The sequence below is a fragment of the Cricetulus griseus genome, chromosome 3, assembly GCF_003668045.3.
Source record: "Cricetulus griseus strain 17A/GY chromosome 3, alternate assembly CriGri-PICRH-1.0, whole genome shotgun sequence".
Taxonomy (NCBI): Eukaryota; Metazoa; Chordata; class Mammalia; order Rodentia; family Cricetidae; genus Cricetulus; species Cricetulus griseus.
The window spans coordinates 274,633,125-274,653,052 of NC_048596.1; the positions used below are offsets into that span (position 1 = coordinate 274,633,125).

The 19,928-nt window shown below is 42.0% G+C and overlaps 1 protein-coding gene across 2 annotated transcripts in view; it reads left to right on the forward strand.

The window, feature by feature from the left end:
- Positions 1-19,928, forward strand: part of Ddx46 (DEAD-box helicase 46) — a 45,380-nt gene that overhangs the window by 18,187 nt on the left and 7,265 nt on the right. For both annotated transcript variants that reach the window (XM_027409765.2, XM_027409766.2), the window contains exons 10-18: positions 361-536; positions 1,372-1,493; positions 3,696-3,774; positions 5,371-5,453; positions 8,898-9,062; positions 9,512-9,674; positions 10,704-10,897; positions 15,857-15,994; positions 16,370-16,519. In XM_027409765.2, coding sequence (XP_027265566.1) covers positions 361-536; positions 1,372-1,493; positions 3,696-3,774; positions 5,371-5,453; positions 8,898-9,062; positions 9,512-9,674; positions 10,704-10,897; positions 15,857-15,994; positions 16,370-16,519 — 1,270 coding nt within the window. The remainder of the gene's footprint in view (positions 1-360; positions 537-1,371; positions 1,494-3,695; positions 3,775-5,370; positions 5,454-8,897; positions 9,063-9,511; positions 9,675-10,703; positions 10,898-15,856; positions 15,995-16,369; positions 16,520-19,928) is intronic.

Below are 19,928 nucleotides of genomic sequence, written 5' to 3' on the forward strand. Positions count from 1 at the left end.
TAAATATTTTTTTTCCATTTGTTTATCCCATGTATTTTATTTCGTGGCTGCACGCATGCTTGCTTAAGCACATGCACCATGGCCCGTGAGTGGATGGAGGTTAGAGGAGAGATAACTCAGGAATCCATTTCTTTCTTGCTACCTTGTGGGTTCCAGGTATCTATTCGGGTTATCTGGCCTGTACGCAAGTAAGAGTAAGCCATTTTGCTTGCCTAGCCCTTGGCCTTTTCTGCTGTCCACCAAATAACTAATATTTTATCAGGCAGATATGTCACATTTAGAAGCGGTAATGTTTGTGGTCCCCTGAGCGGCCTTAACACTCATGGTTCTTACATTGTGTTCTTTCTCTTTCTTTTAAAGGCATGGCTATGAAAAGCCCACACCAATCCAAACTCAAGCAATTCCTGCTATAATGTCTGGACGGGATTTGATTGGCATTGCCAAGACAGGAAGTGGAAAAACCATTGCCTTTCTTTTGCCCATGTTTAGACATATCATGGATCAGAGATCATTAGAAGAAGGAGAGGGGCCAATAGGTACAAGTCTTTTCATTACATGGTTCTTAGATGTGCCTATTGTAATGTCAGAAAGAACTGGTCCTTTGCGCTATTAATTGTGACAATGAAGCTATCTAGATGTGCATTTCCTCATCAATATGGCAGTTTGGGGCTGATTTCCCCTTACCAGCATGTGGCGTGAGAATCTTCAGAGCTCTGGAGTGACATCTAAGAACTCTGACCTGGCAGGTAGAGCCCTTATGCATCTATCCAAGTATTTATGTCGAGGAGTGTTCTCAGCCCAGATCAGTGCATTACAAACTCAGGGTAGAAGAATGAGAAATGATATTTCCTAGGAGAGCTTTGGCCTTGAAGGCGATCATGTCAGTGTTTCATGTAGGATCAGGTCTTCAGATTTCTTCTCATTTTTTACAGTTTCTGTTTGCATATTTGATTAGAGAAAGTTGTTCAGCTTTTTTTTATGCAAATCCAGGCACGGTGTATTGTGTGTGTGCCTCTCAGAGCGCCGTGCTTTTGGGAAGCAGCCCTGTGGCTTCTGTAGCACAGTGAGTCACTTGATTTCCTTTGTTCTGTGAGTTGCTGTTGAAAACTTTGCATTTTGCTCAAGTATTTTTCTGAGGGTTAAGTATGGTGTTTAACTCTTCATTTTCTTGTATCATAATCTTAAGAATTTATTTGCCCTTTACCTCAGTTTCTGCCATTACTGAGCTTTTGAGACATGAATTTTCAGACTTCGATAAAGACAAAACAAATTTGGCTGAGACATGAGCCATCCTGCAGAGGTCAATTTTAGAGTTTTCAAGTGTCTTCTAAAGGGTGTGGGGGTTAGGCTTTGACATATTTATCTTTTCAGCTGTCATCATGACTCCAACCCGAGAACTGGCTTTACAGATCACTAAAGAATGTAAGAAGTTTTCGAAGACCTTGGGACTCAGAGTGGTCTGTGTGTATGGAGGGACAGGAATCAGCGAGCAGGTAGTTAGAATTAAGCGCTTAGCCCTTCTGTCTTTTCCAGGGTGAATGCTCCAGTGAGTTAAGTCGTTTTTTTTTGTTGTTGTTTTTGTTTTTGTTTTTGTTTTGTTTTGTTTTTGTTTTTTGTTTTTTGTTTTTTTTTCGTTAGTGTTTGGATATAGGTGATTGCTCTTAAATCTTTTTTTTTTTTTAAACTATTTATTTATTATGTACACAGTGTTCTGCCTGCAGGCAGGAAGAGGGTACCAGATCTCATACAGATGGTTGTGAGTCACCATATGATCGCTGGGAATTGAACTCAGGACCTCTGGAAGAGCAGCCAGTGCTCTTAATAATCTCTGAGCCATCTCCGCAGCCAGCCCTTAAAATCTTACAGGGATTTGGTGTGAAGTCATTATGAGAATGAATTATGTGCCTGTGGTGTGCCTGTAACCCCAGCATAGAGAAGACTGAGGAAGGAGGATTGCTAGTTTGAGGGTTAGAACCACACAGAAAGACCCTGTCTCTAAAAGGCTGTGTGTGGTGTGTAGATAGGACACACCTCTCAAGTGCTGGAATTAAGGGTGTGCACCACCTGCCTGGCTATAGAACAAGTTGTGTGTATTTTTTTGTGACAGGATCTCAGCCCGAGATGGCTCTGAACTCACAGTGTAGCCAAGGGCTGTCCTTGATTTCCTGATCTTTTTTCCCTAGCTTCCAAGTGCTGGGCTTATAGGCTTGTTCCACTGCATCTGGCAAGAAAACAAAATTTCCAAGCCAGGCAGTGATGGCTTGCCTTTAATCCCAGCACTCAGGAGACAGAGGCAGGTGGATCTCAGTGAGTTTGAGGCCAGCCTGGTCTGCAGAGTGAGTTCCAGAACAGCTGGGACTACACAGAGAAACCCTATCTTGAAAAACCAAAAAAAAAAAAAAAACCCAAAAAAAACAAAACCAAAACCCAAAAAATAAAATTTTGAAAGCAACACTAACAAAAATAAAAAATCTTATAAAAAATCTCACTGCCTTTGCAGTGAGAGTAGGGTGTGCTTTTGCCACAGATACTTTAAGTCCCACCAGACGGGTGTGTGAAGATGATGTTACCAGGGTTACCATAGCTTTGAGTCTAGAGAAGCATTTCAGCTCTTTCATAGAAGAAACAGAAAGAAAGTTAAAGCATTATCAGAAGTTTATGTGTGACTTCCGTTCTACTGCAAAGAAACTATTATTATATATATATATATATTTTTAGTTTATAATTAGTGTGTGTGTGTGTGTGTGTTTTGATGTGTTTGAGCTTGCTTCTGTGTGGTTGCCCATGTGCACATGCCACAGCACGTGTGATACGGTCAGAAGATGGTGTGTAGGAGTCAGTTGTCTCTGGGTGTTGAACTTAAGTTGTCAAACTGGCAGCAGGCACTTTTACCACAGCACACACCACTAGTCCTATATTTTGTTAAATACTTAAAACTTATATGGGAAACAGTATGTCTTGTGGAATATTTGCCACAGAAAAGTTCACTCTTGCTGGTACCTGTAACTATATAGGCCAACATTCCAGAATTTGCAGTTGCTTTGGCTGGAGAGATGGTTCAGTGGTGAAGAGCACTGTCTCTGGAGGTCTTGGATTTGATTCCCAGTGCCCACAGGGCAACCAACTCACAATGACTGTAACTCCATTTCCTTGAAGAGCCAGTGCCCCCTAATGGCCTCTGCAGGTATTGTATGTGTGTGATGTATGGACACACATGCAGGCCAAACACCCATATATATGAAATGATATAAAGGCCAAAAGGAACGAGAATGAGCGCGCGCGCGCGCGCGCGCGTGTGTGTGTGTGTGTGTGTGTGTGTGTGTGTGTGCGCGCGTGCTTTCATTGTCTGTTCAATTTGTAAATCTGCTGGCCTTGGCCTAGAAGACCGATGTCATGGGTTCCTAAATAAGAGTATATATTTTATTGCTTATTCTGACCTTCCTGTCTTGGTCTTTTAGCAATAGTTGCAAATTAAAATATGTGAAATTCATTAGTTTTACTAGTTTCTAAGGTCTGGCCTGGGTGTTGCCTGCTGCTTCCCGTCCTCAGAACTCTAGCAGCCCAAGGGTCACGTGCCAGCCTGCAGTCTTCTACTCAGACTCTGTCTTACCTGGTAGAACCATGGATGGCCAGATGCTCACATCTGCTCATAAGCAGTGATGACTCTCCTGTAAAATCTTATCCTGTTTCATTAGATCGCTGAGCTGAAAAGAGGTGCTGAGATTATTGTTTGCACACCTGGTCGAATGATTGACATGTTAGCGGCTAACAGTGGTAAGTCACAGGTATTTTTTTGTTTTCTTTTCCTTTTTGAGCTTGACACTTTTTTGTTAAAGCAGATATGAGAAACCAACAAAGGGTTTCTATGTTTCTTCTTAAAGCTGTAATATCTTAAAATGTGAATGGTAACACATTTATTGTTGAAAGTATTAACAAGTTTTTGGCAGTTCAATTTCTTTTCACAACTAACTCCGTAAGACCTTACTAGCATTTAACTTGACTTTTCATTATAGTCTTTTTATTATAAAATTCTCCACGGGAGCTAGTATTTTATACTAGTAGATACATTAAGTTATTGCAGCTTCAAGAAATGTGTCTTTTGTAAATACTGCATGTTGTTAGCCGAAATGTTGTGCTTTGTTAAAATATTCCCTGTCAAAAATGATACTAAACTGTTGACATTGTTTAACCTCTGTGGAGAAAGGCCCTTGAGGATTTATAGACCTGGGCTTCCGAGATGGTAACCGACCAAGGTAGGTGACTTAATGCTGTTTCCAACCTTTCGAGAGAGACTCTTGTCAACTGGAGATGTTAGTGTGAACACTACCTGTTTAGTCTTTGAAGAAACAGCTTTTTCGAGGTTTCCATTGAAACGTTCAGTCTGTATGTAATTGAGTGTTGGAATCCGAGAAGTGCATGTTCTTACTAGTGTTCCGCCTGAGCTTGGGGTAAACTTAATTCTCCATGAGGGTTGAGGTCTTGCGCTTGTGTAGCAGATGAAGCTTTGGGGATGAATGCTGACTGTATAATCCCTTGCTTTTTCTCACTGTTGTATTAATTAAATCTCCTGAAGTTCATCTTGATTAATTTTACCTTTTCCTTTATTTGTCTTTTTCGTTTGTCTTTTAATGACTATTTTTGCCAGGTGGTTGGTTCTGCAAAGTAATAGCAATACTTACTGGTCTTTGAGAGGGCTTTCTGCATTTTTAGTTTTTTGCTGGGTAAGAAGCCAGGATTACTTAATTAAACCAGTGGCCCCAACTAATAATTTAATGTGTATCTTTGCATAGAAAAGTATATTTGTATGTAATGCATTTATTTTTTAAAGTGTGTAAGATATTGTTACCCAGTGATTTTGAGCGGTTTATTAATGTTTTAGCATGCCCACTTAAGGCGCTTCTAATCGTATGGCAGTAGGCTGTAAAGTAATGAGGTTTTATGCCTCTAAGTAGTTAGCACTGGAACCTGCTTTCCACACATACGCTGTAATCTCTAATATGTTTTTTTCTAGGTGATGCTGTCAGATAATGGCTGATGTGGCTCGATGCTTCATCTCAGTCTTAGTTTTATGATGTGTTTTGGAGAGGGCTGTTTTCTGAATTTTACAGGTTCTTCAGGCCCTATGATGGTATGCAAGAGACGAGTTTGACCAAATAAAGGGCCTCATGTACCCACTGTCAGAAAGAACTTGCCACTAGATTAAGACTTTTAGACCAAAGTTTCTTTTCACTGTTGTAAGAAACCTAACCTACCCCTCTGCTTAAGTCAGGCATTTTAGTTCCCTTTATGGTTTTTTAAAGTTCTTGATTGTCATAATGAATTGTGACTGGTAGTTAGTTTTCGTTTTGTTTTTCTTTTTTCTTACCTTAGGTCGGGTCACAAATCTTCGAAGAGTGACGTATGTTGTTTTAGATGAAGCAGACAGAATGTTTGACATGGGTTTTGAACCACAGGTAATAATTAAATTTCTTTGTAATTTTAAAGGTTTATTTTACTTTTAATTGTGTGTGTGGTGTGTGCACATGAATGCAGGTGCCTGCAGAGGCTGGAAGTATCATATCATCCTGGAGCTGGAATCACAGGTGAATGAGAGCTGTTCCATGTGTGTGCTGGGTGGCTGCCTGGAACTTGGGTTTGCTCTAAGAGCCATCTCTCCAGTCCCTCATTGAGGTTCTTAAATTTTTGAAATATAAAGGGGATTTTGTAACTGTAGTGAGAATGAAATGTTTGTGGTCTTGAAATTCACACTCATTTTGTATTGCCTGGTATTATAGTGTGTTGGCAACATAGGGAAATGAAATAAATACTGACATTGCAGATTAAATTTTTAAAACTTTATGGTTTTTGTTCTGGCATTCCTTAGCAGTCTGGAATATCATTGGTCAGGCTAGATTTAGAGTACTAATGATAAGAGAACAAAAAACTGAAATTGCTGGGGGGTGGTGGCGCACACCTTTAATCCTAGCACTCAGGAGGCAGAGGCAGGTGGATCTCTGTGAGTTCGAGACCAGCCTGATCTCCAAAGTGAGTTCTAGGACAGCCTCCAAAGCTATAGAAAAATCCTGTCTCCAAAAAAAAAAAAAAAAACCTAAACTAAAACAACAGAAACCCCTCTGATATTTTGGTTGGACATGGTGGTGCATACATACCTATAGGCGCTTGTGAGGCAGAGGCAAGAGGATTTCTGAGTTTGAGGCCAGTTTAATCTGCATATGAGTTCCAGTCAGCCAGGGGTGTGTAGAGACCCTGTCTCAGAAGCAAAGCCAAGCAAGCAGTGTAAGTTGTGCTGCATATGCTCTGGGGTGCGGAGTGAAACCCTGCTTTAGGAAAGGAACAGAGTGGCCACTTGGGGGTGGGGGTGATAGCAGAAGCATAGTGGTTAGACTTTTAGTTTATTTCCATGTCCTCCAAAGAGACATTGTCTGCCATTTTAGATTTAGAAACTGTATTATTTTTTTGAGACGATTTTACTGTGTAACCCCGGGTATCCTAGAATTCATTCTGTAGACCAGGCTGGCCTTGAACTCAGAGAACCATCTGCCTCTTCATCCCCAGTGCTGGGATTAAAGACGCATGCCATCAACACCTGGCTAGAAACTGAATTCTAAATGAGATCTGAGTAGGTGAGCCTAAAAATAGCAGGATTGTGGGATAGTTGAATCATTTGGCATGCAGTTAGACTAGGTAACTTGGAGCAGAGGACTTGCTGTCATGTTCAGCTCTTTACAAGCTTGTCCTGTAGTCTGTGGTCTTAATGAATGGAACTGAAACCAAATGGGGAAGCCAAAGGGAAACTGAACTGAATTGAGCATCAAGAACTGAGCAAGCTTTGTTTTGGGGCAAAACTGGTTGCTTTGTCAGTGAGGGGCAGAACTGAATAATGTTTCCCCCAAATATATATGTATTTATTTTGCACATGGTCACATGCGTGTATGGGGCATGGGTGGGGGGTGTCCCACAACACAGTTGTGAAAGTCAGATGACAACTTCAAGGGTCGGTTCTTTCCGTCATGTGGAATCCAGGGATTGAACTCCGGTAGTCAGACTTGGTGACAAGTTCTTTAATGTACTGAACCAGTGTTGTTTTTTCTTTTCCCTTTTAAAGAATTATTATTACTAAAACCTGTGGAGAGGAAAATAAGAGGGAGTGGTGATTTTTGTGAGCTTTATTGGTTAAAAGCACAGGGTAAATAGGGCTTTCATGTCATAGACTATTGATAAGGTGAGTAATATAACTTCAGGAGGAGAAAGACCCTGTTGGGACTCTATGATGTCGCTGTTTGGATAGGAGTAGGAAGCAGTGGGATGATTCTAGGCAGAAGTCTATATTGAGGAAGAGAAGGAAAATTGAGAATTAAACCATGTCGTTGAATGTTCATCCTTCACTGAACTTTGCTGTTCATATGTCATAATGACATAGACATTAGGTTCTGGACTCCACTTTTTCATATATTTATGAAAATAAATTGCCTTAAACTTTAAACTTAAAAGCAAAGAATTCGCTTTTAGGGATGGAGAATGTGTATGATCAGTAAAACACTTGCAGGGACCTGAGCTTGGTTCCCAGAATGTACACGGGATACACAGTCAGCTCTGGTGATACACTTCATTCTTGGGGCTCACTGGCAAGCTAGCTCTGGGTCCATGGTGAGGTCCAGACCAGTGAGAGACCCTGTCTCAAGGGAAGGAGAAAGGTGAATAGCGCTGGGGCAGTCGTGGAGGTTGTCCTCTGACGCCCATGCATGCATTCTCTCAAATCTCTCTCATAATCACACACTTTCTCACACACACAGACACACCCCCTAAAAAATAATTTTTACTGTGGAGGATAAAATGAAGTTTTAAAAGGCCAAACTTACAGATGGATGCTTGCTTGCTTTGCTTCTTTCATAACCGTTAGCTGCTTTTAGTTTTACTGAAGAAAAAGTTTATTTATTAGCAGACATTTCTCACTACTGGAAGAGATTTAAACATGTAGAAGGAATCCACAGACTTGAGGATGCTAGCTAGGACATTGAGGACCGCAGGCATTAGCAAACCTGAGGGGCAGAGAGGGGTGAAGACTTAAGGGAGGTGAATGGAGTGTAACGATGCATTTTTCCTCTGGAGACCAGTTTGCCTGGGGTTTTGACAATGGGATGAGATGAAGGTTCCGAAGTGCGATCCATTTTCCTTTTTTATTGTTGAGTTTTTTTGTTTTTTGTTTTTTTCCAAGACAGGGTTTCTCTGTGGCTTTGGAGGCTGTCCTGAAACTCTATGTAGACCAGGCTGGCCTTGAACTCACAGAGATCCACCTGCCTCTGCCTCCCGAGTGCTAGGATTAAAGGTGTGCGCCACCAACACCTGGCTGATTTACATAGTTATTAACTGTATTAGTGTGTGTGCATAGGGGCATGCAAGTGCCATGGTTCATGTCCCCCCTCCCTCCCCTCATTCCCCACCCCCCCTTTGTGGTACACATGTATGCAGATGTGTCTGGAAATCAGAGGATGGTATTGGCTGTTCTTAAGGAGCTGCTGTACAAGGCCTGTCCAGGGGACCTAGGATGCTGGTTAGGCTATACTGCTGGCCAGGACGCCCTGGCTGGGGTGCTTGACCTAGGGATGCTGGTTAGGCTATACTGCTGGCCAGGACGCCCTGGCTGGGGTGCCTGTGCACGCTCCCACCTGGGTCCCAGGCTTTTTTCAGCGCACACTTTCCACTTGAAACCCCAGCACAGCCTGCCCTTTCTTGACAAAGTGAAACTGAAAGCTGCTGTATATAAAGTATAAAATAAGTTCAGATTTTAAGATAATGAATCTAAAGTTACTGAAATAGTTCTTCCAAGCTCCTTCTGCTTGGCTTGAGCATTGTGCAAGTCTTTGGAGACCCATCGTGTGCATGTTTATTGTTCTCAGGTCATGCGCATTGTGGATAATGTCCGTCCTGACCGACAGACAGTTATGTTTTCAGCTACTTTCCCTAGAGCTATGGAGGCTTTGGCCCGCAGGATCCTGAGCAAGCCCATTGAAGTTCAGGTTGGAGGCAGGAGTGTGGTTTGCTCAGATGTGGAACAACAAGTGGTAGGTATCATTTTCAGGAAATTGTCAGTTTTCCTGGTGTTTAGGCAATGTGTGTGATCGATCCTTTTTGTATCATCATAGTTATGGGATAGGTAGATAACTTGTAAAGTTAAATATTATGCATCAGTTATAACCTTCAGTCTGTTGTCAGGTACATGGAACCGACTTAACAAAGCTCTTTTTAGTTCCACCAGAATTGAGTGCTCAAAGGAATGTTATACAACCTTCCTGTCTTTGATTAATAGGATTTGAGGTTCAGGGACAGAGAGATCCAGTGACCAGTTGCCACAGTTACAAACCTACCAGTTAAAAGTCCACATTTGCTTAGCCATTATAAGGTGTAGGAAGCTATTATTTTCTACTCAGTTCACTACAGATTAAACAACCCTTTTTGTTTTAGCACACATTTGTGTTTTTTACATTAACTTGCTACATTGTGGTGTTTTCAGATTGTGATTGAAGAAGAAAAGAAATTCTTGAAATTGCTCGAGCTTTTAGGCCATTATCAGGAGTCAGGATCTGTCATTATATTTGTGGATAAGCAGGAGCATGCTGACGGTCTTCTGAAGGACTTGATGAGGGCCTCTTACCCTTGCATGTCTCTTCATGGAGGTAACCTTTGCCTAACTTCCCCACAAGGATGTCTTAAATATTTAACTTGCCAAGAACTGCATTGTGCTCTGAATAACATTTGCTTTGTTACCTGTAATGGAGGTGAAGAAATGAGATAGACGTTTGACAGAATTCCAGCTTTATATAGTGCACACTGCTGTCACATAATTGCCTGGAGATGGTGCCTCTCACAGTAATACCCTGAGGTTTTCAGCCATTAGGCTGTGAGAATCCACTTGTCTCCATGACCCAGTGCTAGGAGACGTGCCTGACTGCTTACATGGGCATTAGGACTTACCTTGGGTTTTCGTTTTTTGAACAGCAAGCACTGTTTCCCACTGAGGCTTCTCCCTGTCTCCTTGTATCTAGAACCTTTTCATTATCTCAAATGGAAACTGTAGTTGTTATGCAATTATTCTCTATTTCTTTCTCCCACTTGTCCACTATAACTTTGATACTGCCATACTATCATATGTCCTTAGGAATTTCTTATCCTTTGTATTGTATATTGTGAAATAATATATCCTTTTGTGAAATTTTATATCCTTTTGTGTTTGGTCTGGTTCCCTCAGTCATATGATTCATATTTTAACATGTATTAGATTTTCTTCTAAAAGTTGGATACTATATCCTTTTGTGTATATTTACAATCATCTCTTGATTCACTTGTTGATAGAGATCTGGGATTTTATTATTTGACTGTTGTGTGTGATGTGAACATGGAGTGTGGATATCTTAATAGCTTTTAGTTCCTTTTGAGTAATGGAGTTGCTAGAATCAAAGAAGTTGATTTCTTTCTTTTTTTTTTAAGATTTATTTATTATGTATACCATGTTTGTTCTGCCTGCATGTATACCTGCACAACAGAAGACAGCACCAGATCTCATATTAGAGATCGTTGTGAGCCACTATGTGGTTGCTGGGAATTGAACTCAGGATTTTATTTTTTATTTCTGTGTTTAGAACTTTCTCAGTGGAAATAGAAAATTTCAACATGTTTTTCTGTTTGCCCCTTTAATTTACTTGCAGGTATTGATCAATATGACAGAGACAGCATCATAAATGACTTTAAGAATGGAACCTGCAAACTTCTCGTGGCCACGTCTGTTGCTGCTCGAGGTCTAGACGTGAAACATCTAATTCTTGTAGTAAATTACAGCTGCCCCAACCATTATGAAGATTATGTGCACAGAGCTGGACGAACTGGAAGAGCAGGCAACAAGGTAAAGGCTTTACACTCATGTCTGTAATTCAAGCACAGGTGTTTAGTTTCAGGAATAGATAGATAGTAGAGGTTACGGTATTTTGAAAATCTTTAAATAGCAGAACATGATCGGATGTTGTTAATTACATATATGTGTGTCTCCGTGTCTCTGTGTTGTTAAATTTACAGTTATGGGGCTGAAGAGGCAGACGGTGCTTCAGTTAAGAACACTGGCTTCTTTTTGCAGAGGACCTGTGTTGTTTACAACACGGCTTACCACCATCTGTAACTCCATTTCTAAGGGATCCTGATAGCCTCTTCTGGCCTTGATGGACACCAGTTGTATGTGTGGTGCACAGACATACAGGCAAAATTACCCTACACATTTAAAAACCTAAATTAAGTCCGATAGTGTTGGTGCATGTCTTTAATCCCTTAATCCCAGCACTTAGGATCAGAGGCAGGTGGATCTTTGTGAGTTTGAGGCCAGCCTGGTCTACAGAGTAAGTTCCAGGACAGCCAGGGCTACACAGAGAAGCCCTGTCTTGAAAAAACAAAACAAAACTAAGATTAACAGGTACCTTGGTGGTTTCCTGAAGGTAGTGGTAACCGTTTGTGTCTCTCAGATGTAGAGATACTTGTATGTAATTCAGAATGTTTCATTGCTTTTTGTTACTTGTTTGGCTTGACATTATATAATCTAAGGCAGTGGATCTCAACCTTCCTAATGCTGTTGTGGTGACCCACCCACCCATAAAATTATTCTGTTGCTACTTTATATCTGTAATTTTGCTCCTGATAAGAATCGTAATGTAAATATCTGATCTGCAACTCCCAATGGGGCACAATCCACAGGTTGAAAACCATTGGTCTAAGTCCTCTTCTGCTGCTCTGTTTGTGGGATGTCTTATTTTGTCAAGGCTGTTAACAGACTGTATATGAGCCACCACACACAACAACAGCAGTTCCTTTTATCTGTTTTCTAGTTTGCGATGCCAGGGACATAGCAAGTACCTCAACACTGAGCTGTATGCCCATCCATCCATTCTTTTTTTTTTTTTTTTTTTTTTTAATTAACTACTTTGTTTTGTTTTTTTTTTTTGAGATCGTATTTCTCTTTGTAGCTTTGGTACTCACTGTGTAGATTGGGCTGGTCTTGAACTCACAGAGATCCACTTGCCTCTGCATCCTAGGTGCCGGGATTAAAGGTGTGCGCCACTGCTTCCCAGCTAACCAGTTAATTTTTATGTATATGGATGTTTTCCTCGCGTGTCTGTGCACCATATGCGTGCATTGCCTGTGGAGGCCAGAAAGGCGTGTGGGATCCCTTGTAACTAGCATAAGACAGTAGTGAGCTGCCATGTTGGTACTGGGAATTGAACCAGGTCCTCTGGAAGAGCAGACAGTGCTCCTAACCACTGAGTCATTTCTCAGTCTCCCCTGCCCCCAATAATTCTCTTTGAGAGCGTGAGGATATTTCATTGTTAGAAACAGTAATGATGAAATATTTAACTTTCAGCCTTAGATGTTGTGTCGTGGCGTAAGAGTAGTACCAATAATAGCTTGCATTTCTGCCAAACTGACTGTATACTAGGCAACGTTGTAAGTTTTTTTACATATATCATTTCATCCTCAGTCTCCCAGTGAAGTAGATACGAATTCATTTTATAGCAGACGAAAATTAAGGCATATAAAACCTGTATCTTGGGGGGGCTGGAGAAATGGCTCAGTGGCTAAGAACACTTGCTCCTTTTGTGGAAAGCCCAGATTTGGTTTCTAGCACCCCACATGGTAGCTCAAAACTGTAATCCACTTCTAGGGGACCCTGTACCCTCTTGGCCTCCATGGGTTCCTGCATGCATGTGGTACACAGGCATGCCTCAAACACACATACACATAAAATAAATAAATGAATATTTTTTTTGTTTTCTGTTTTCGAGACAGGGTTCCTTGGTGTAACTGTCCTGGAACTCAATTTGTAGACCAGGCTGGCCTCAAACTCACTGAGATCCACCTATCTCTGCCTCCTCAAAGGCATGTGCCATCACTGCCTAGCATAATTTTTTTTGATAGTAGCAAGTATGTTTTAGGGGACACACACACTCTCTCATCACACCCTATTCCTCTGCGCATATGTGTTTATAACTGTATAAAATGGAATTTTTAGCTCATGGGAAGCATAGCATGAGAGCCTGGGCAGCAGGTAGTAATCTTAGGTATTGCTGAAATTTGGTTAGGATGTCTGTGAGGATGATAAACTGATGGTGTGCTCTCTTCCCTGCCCCAATCTTCTCTTGCATGGACCAAGAGTTGCTGGGACGTCTGAACACTTCCAGACTCCCAGGAAGATGATAGAACTGATAGCATTTTTGCAAAATAGTTTCAGAAGTACGTAATTTTGTAAAGAACATGTTTGTGTACTTAACCTAATACAAACACACACTTTGTATCTTAAAAACATGAGCAGAGCATGAAGGTGCGTTTCTCTAATACCAGTACTTGGGAAGCAGAGGCAGCATCAAGGCCACCTTGAGCTACAGAGCTGGACTCTGACTCAGAAAACAGACCAAAAATGGAAAGCTATGTATAAAAGTATCCTAAAACTTACTTGTTAAAGCTCAGCATGGTGATTCATGCACGCAATCCCAGCTCTTGGAAAGCTGAGGCTTGCCATCAGTTGATACAGAGTGACACTGTCTTAAAAAACAAAAACAAAAGGGGCTGGAGAAATGGCTCAGTAGTTAGGAGCACTGGCTGCTCCTATGGAGGACCCTTGGTGGCTAACAACTGTTAACTTCAGCTCTAAGGGATCCTATACCCTCACTGCCTCCACAGGCAGTGCATACATGTGGTTACAGATATGAACAGCGTGAGCAGACCATGAAGGTTACCAGTATTTTCTCTGTCTTAGATCTTACCCCTCTGTATGAGGTATAATTGGTGGAAGTTTTCCTTCCATTTTTTGGTTTTTGTTTTTTTGAGACAGGGTTTCTCTGTGGCTTTGGAGGCTGTCCTGGAACTCACTCTGTAGGCTGGTCTCAAACTCATAGAGATCGCCTGCCTCTGCCTGCCGAGTGCTAGTATTAAAGGCGTGCACCACCAACACCAGGCAGTTTTCTTTTGCTTGTTTTTTTCTTCCATTTTTTCCTTTGCATTCATGTTTTATTTATTCATTTTTGAATTCTTCTTTCATACAATAGGCTTTGATCATGCTTTTCCTTCCATTCTGTATGGTGTCTTTTTTTTTTTTTTTTAAAGATTTTATTTATTTGTTATATATACAACATTCTGCTTCCATGTATATCTGTACACCAGAAGAGGGCACCAGATGTCATTAAGGATGGTTGTGAGCCACCATGTGGTTGCTGGGAACTGAACTCAGGACTGGAACTGAACTGACTGGAAGAGCAGTCAGTGCTCTTCACCTCTGAGCCGTCTCTCCAGCCCTGTATGGTGTATTTTAATTCTGGTTTTAATTTCCTTTCCTGCGATCCCATTTGTCAGCTCTTGGGGCTCTTTCCTGTGCTGTTGGAGAAAGCTTGTGTGTATGCCTGTGTAGACATTTGATTGCTAACAGGTCAGGTGTGACGTTCACCAAGGAGCTGTCTCAGAAACAGAGTTGTGTCCTGCTTCCCAAAGCCTCCTGTCCAGGAATGGACTGGCCTCTAAGTGACAGTGAGGGAAGAGCACAGTGAGACAACAGAAGTTACCAGTGCTTAGCCCTTAACAGCCTGTCGTGAAGAGAGTGCAGGCACTCATCCTTGCAGTGGAAGAGGGGATGCTCTGAATTAGGCACTGCAGCCAAGTGCCTCAGCTTCCCCCATGTCTGCTGGATGGTTCTCTCTCTCTCTCTCTCTCTCTCTCTCTCTCTCTCTCTCTCTCTCTTTCTTTCTTTCTAGATTTTATTTATTATGTATACAACATTCTGCTTCCATTTGTATCTGCACACCAGAAGAGGGCACCAGATCTCCTAACGGATGGTTGTGAGACACCATGTGGTTGCTGGGAATTGAACTCAGGACCTCTGGAAGAGCAGCCGGTGCACTTAACCTCTGAGCCATCTCTCCAGCCCCTGCTGGATGTTTGTAAGGGCTCAATTTAATGGTGTTACCTGCCTGCTGCTATTTGTTCTTTTATTTGTAAACCTCACTGGAGGGGATATTCTGCTCCACTGTGGACTCAAGGCAGCCTCCCCAGCCAATGTCTTGTTTGATAATGTTACTTTTTCTTTGCTCTCTCCCTTCGGCTCCTCCATAATTCCTGACCTAGATTATACAAGAGGGGAAAGCCATGGTGATGGACACAGCATAGTATTGACACAAGAATAGACCATGCAGACAAAACAGAAAATAGTAGGTCCAGAAATAAAACCACACAGACTTAACCATCTCATTTTTCATAGAGATGTAAAAAAATCTACATTGAACTCAAGACAGAATTACCATACTTAAAATAATTGTTCTTCTTAATATTGTTTTGACTGCTTGCCGTGCTCTGTGCTTCCATGTGATCTTTAGGATTGTTTTCCTGGCATGATAATGAACGTCAGTGGAATTCTCTGGGTGTTATATTGACTCTGAGGCGCTCTGCTCAGGGATGTAGCCATGCCACATTATTCTTGTCAGCAGCTACAGGTCTCTCCATCTTGTGTCTTCTTGAATTTCTTTCTTTTGGAGATGGGGTCTCATATACTTTGGTGGGCCTAGAACTCATAGCTGCCCCACCTGTGTGGTGGGGTGGAACCCCGGGGTTTGTGCATGCTAAACAAGCACCCTGCCAACGGCATGCTTCCTCAGTGTCTTAGTGTATCCTGTAGAAGTCTGCATCCTTGCTTAGGTTTATTTCTAGACTGTTCTTTAAGAGTCTGTGAGTGAGGATGCTCATTTTTTTGTTAGTGAGTTTGTAACTGGTTTATACCAATGTCCTGGGTTTTGTTAGTTGATTTTGAGTTGTCTAATCTTGCTTCCTCCTTTTCTAGGGTTATGCCTACACTTTCATCACAGAAGATCAAGCTCGCTATGCTGGTGACATCATTAAAGCGCTTGAATTGTCAGGCACGGCAGTGCCTCCTGATCTGGAAAAACTCTGGAGTGACTTCAAAGACCAGCAGAAGGCGGTAAGTGTGAACTCCCCTGTGTGAGTCACTAACATGACTGCGTGACACTTGGATGTTGTGGTGACCATGTTTATTCACATCTTGTGTTTGTTTGTTTTTGTGTTTTTTGGACAAATGTCTCTGTAGCTCTGGCTGTCCTGGAACTTGGTATAAAGACCAAGTTGGCCTCAAACTCTTAGATTTCTCTATTTCTGCCTCTCAAGTGCTCATATGAAGTTGCACATCCAACCCCTTACATTTTTAGAAGGAAAAATAGTGAAAATAGAATCTTGTCTTTTGGTTAAACTTCGTCACGTTTTATTAAGTTGGTATATTCTACTTTGAAAATATTTAATAGTGCTCACTCTAAAAATTAACTTTGTTAACTCTTAACAGGAAGGGAAAATAATTAAAAAGAGCAGTGGTTTCTCTGGCAAGGGATTCAAGTTTGATGAAACAGAACAGGCTTTGGCCAACGAGAGGAAGAAGTTACAGAAAGCTGCTCTTGGCCTGCAGGACTCTGATGATGAGGATGCTGCTGTCGATGTGAGTATGGATGTCCGTGTGTGCGTGGAGTAGCCTGAGAAAGTTGAAAAAGTAATCAGAACAGCCTGCTTACCCGGTTAATCCAGGAATTTTCCAGCACACTTGTTCATAGGACATTCTTTACACATGATAGTGAACTACCCCAAGCTAGATGTGGTGATCCATGACTTTACTACTACAAGCACTGTGGTTGGAGTGACCCCAGAGTACAAGGTCAGCCTGGGCAACACAGAACACTGTCTGATGCAGCCATGCCTTCTGCTGAGAACATAGCCTGTGACTATGTAGTGTGTTCAGCCTGACCATGCTGTTGGGGACACTGAAACCAGGGAGTATTGGTCCAGTACCATTATGAATGCAGACGGGCAAGTCTCCTGTCAGCTGCAGGCCATTTCTTTCTGGTGCACCATACTAGCTTAGAATGAAGAAGTAAAGTTGGTGTTTGGTTATGTGTTCACCTTGTAATGAGTCGACTCAAACAAAAATTACCAGGTTAGAGCTGAGCTTGCGGTGGCATACTTCTTTGGTTTTTCTTTTTCTTCTTTCTTTTTCTTTTTTTTTAAAAGACTTTATTATGTATACAGTAGTCTGTCTGCATGTATACCTGCACGGCAGAAGAGGACACCAGATCTCATTATAGATAGTTGTGAGCCACAATGTGGTTGCTGGGAATTGAACTCAGGATCTCAGGAAGAGCAATCAGTGCTCTTAACCTGTGAGCCATCTCTCCAGCCCACTTTTTTGGTTTTTCAAGACAGGGTTTCTCTCTGTAGCTTTGGAGCCTGTCCTGGAACTCTCTGTGTAGATCAGGCTGGCCTTGAAGTCACAGAGATCCACCTGCCCCAGTGCTGGGATTAAAGGTGTGCACTACAACTGCCTAGCTTGGTAGCATACTTTTTAATCTTAGCACTCGGGAATCACAAGGATCCCTTTGAGTTTCACTAGACTGTGGTATATATAGTAAGTTGCAGGCCAGCCACTGCTACAAAGTGAGACCCTGTTTTCAAAAAGAGAAAAAATAAAAGATGATGATGATCACATCATTAAGTCACTCATAACTTCAAACATATTTTAAAAACCTTCTGTCACACATATGATGCACACATACATGTACACTTAATAAATACAAATGTGATTTGTGTGTTTGTTTTGATGTAGAGTTTCTCTGTGTAGCTCTGACTGTCCTGTAACTCACTCTATAGACCAGGCTGGCCTTGAACTCAGAGATTCTTCTGCCCCTGACTCTTACTCCCAAGTGCTGGGATTAAAGGTGTGTGCTACCACCACCCAGTTTACAGGTGTGGTTTTTTAAATGCAAGAAAGAACAAAGAAACCTTAAGCCAGGGACTGGAGAGATGGTTCAGCACAGTGAAGAAAATGTGCTGTTCTTACAGATGGCCAAGTTCAGTTCCTAGCACCCACACCAGGCAACTCCTCCTCCTTGAGAATCCGATGCCCTCTTGTAGCCTACCTGGTACCTGCACTCATGTGTACTGCACTACCTATCCCCTCGTACACATAACCACTTAAAAAAAAAGTAGCAAGATCAAAAGTAAAGTTGAAGGTGTTTTTTTTTTTGTTTTGTTTTTTGTTTATTTTTTTGTTTTGTTTTGTTTTTTCTTTTTCTATTTTGCTCTTTTGAGATAGGGTTTCTCTGTGTAGTTCTAACTGTCCTGTATGTAGAGCAGGCTGGCCTCAAATTTAGAGACCTCTGCCTCCTAAGTGTTGGGATTAAAGATGTATGTTACTGCCACCCGCCCTGTTTATTAAGATTGTTAAATGAATGTGGGTATTTTTGTTGTTGTTGTTTTGTTTTTTTTAATACAGCTTCACTCAGTTAAATGTACATTCCAGACACTCTCACCATAAAAACTATTTGATGGCTGTCACCCCATCATGGGAAGTGTATGTTTTTAAAAAGAAGCTAAATTGAGACCATTTCATTAGAAATGCTTTCTAAGTTAATCTAATTAAATTTAAGTCCACCAAGCTTCCCCTGCATTTGAGACTGAGAAGATAAGCCCATTGCATCTGATATGGTCTCTGGAGGAAGTTGTGTGACTTTCATCTTGCCACAAGTTGTTTTGGGAAAGCTATCTGTTTTTGTTTTGTCCTTTTTTTTCCCCCTATTCTGTTCTATTAATTAGTTTTGTGTGGGTGGTGCTTGTGTCATGGCATGTATGAGGCAGTCTGAGGATCATATTGGTGACTCGGTTCTCTCCCTTGTAGGTAGATCCTGGAGCTTAAACTCAGCTCATCATCAGGTTTACATGGCAGCTGCCTTTACCCCAAGCCATGCTATCAGCTATTGTTTCATGTCTGTGCATTGTATTTTGATGTGTGCCACCAAGCCCTGTTCAAAGACATCATTTAACACAAAGGACAAGGGAGCTGGTGAGATGGCTAGGATAAAAGACGCTTGCCATGTGAATATGGCTATGTGAGTTCTCTCCCCAGAGCCCATGTAAAGATGGGAAGAAGGAGCTGACCCCACATGTTGTCCTTTGAGAAGCACACAGTTAGTAGCAGGTGTGTGTGTCTCTCCTTTTTTAATGATAGCAGACCTCACTGCACTAGGGGTCACGTGACCTTGGAGACTTGAAAGCTTCGTTGTTGCTCTTGCCTCATAAGGAAGTTTTACCCTCATTCCCTTCCTCAGCCTTCTTTTTCTTGTTTGGTTGGTTGACAGGCTGTTGTTATATAGCCTATCCTGGTCTCTAGCTGTTGATCCTCTTGTCCCAATCTCTGGAGAGCCTGGGTTAGAAGCATATACCACTATGCTAACCTGTTTTTCTTCATTCGAAAGAAAGGGGTTAGGGATGTGGCTCCGTAGAGTGCTTGCTGGCATGATCTCCTGCACTGCATCAACTGTGTGGAGCTGCCAGGCCTGTGGTGCAAGCCCTAGGAAGAGGGAGCAGGAGCATCGGGGTTCAAGGTCAGGGCTGAAGAGATGGCTGCTCTGCTGGAGGACCCAGGTTCAGTTCCCAGCACCTACATGGTGGCTCACAACCATCCCTAGTACACTTCCTAGGTAACCAAAGTCCCCTTCTGACCTCTCAGGCACCAAGCATGTATATACATACAAGTAGGCAAAACACATAAAATGAAACAAATAAAAGAAAAAACCATCCTGGATGGTCCTCAGCTATGCAGTGAGTTTGAGGTCAGGCAGAGAAAGCTCCATGACAAAAGGCGTTCCTCAGGCGCTGGGGTGGGAGCGCCTTGGGAGGTTGCCTTGGGAGCACACTGTGTCAGTCCTAAGAGTCACGGCCTTGAGTTGCAGCCTCTCTAGCTTGTTGTAGAACAGTGTGGGCTTCTGTTCAGTGCATCGTTTGTTCTGCCTGGCCTGAGCCTCTGGTTCCTCATCCACAAGATTGGGGTGGGTTTTCTGTGCCTCCCACAAGTCTGC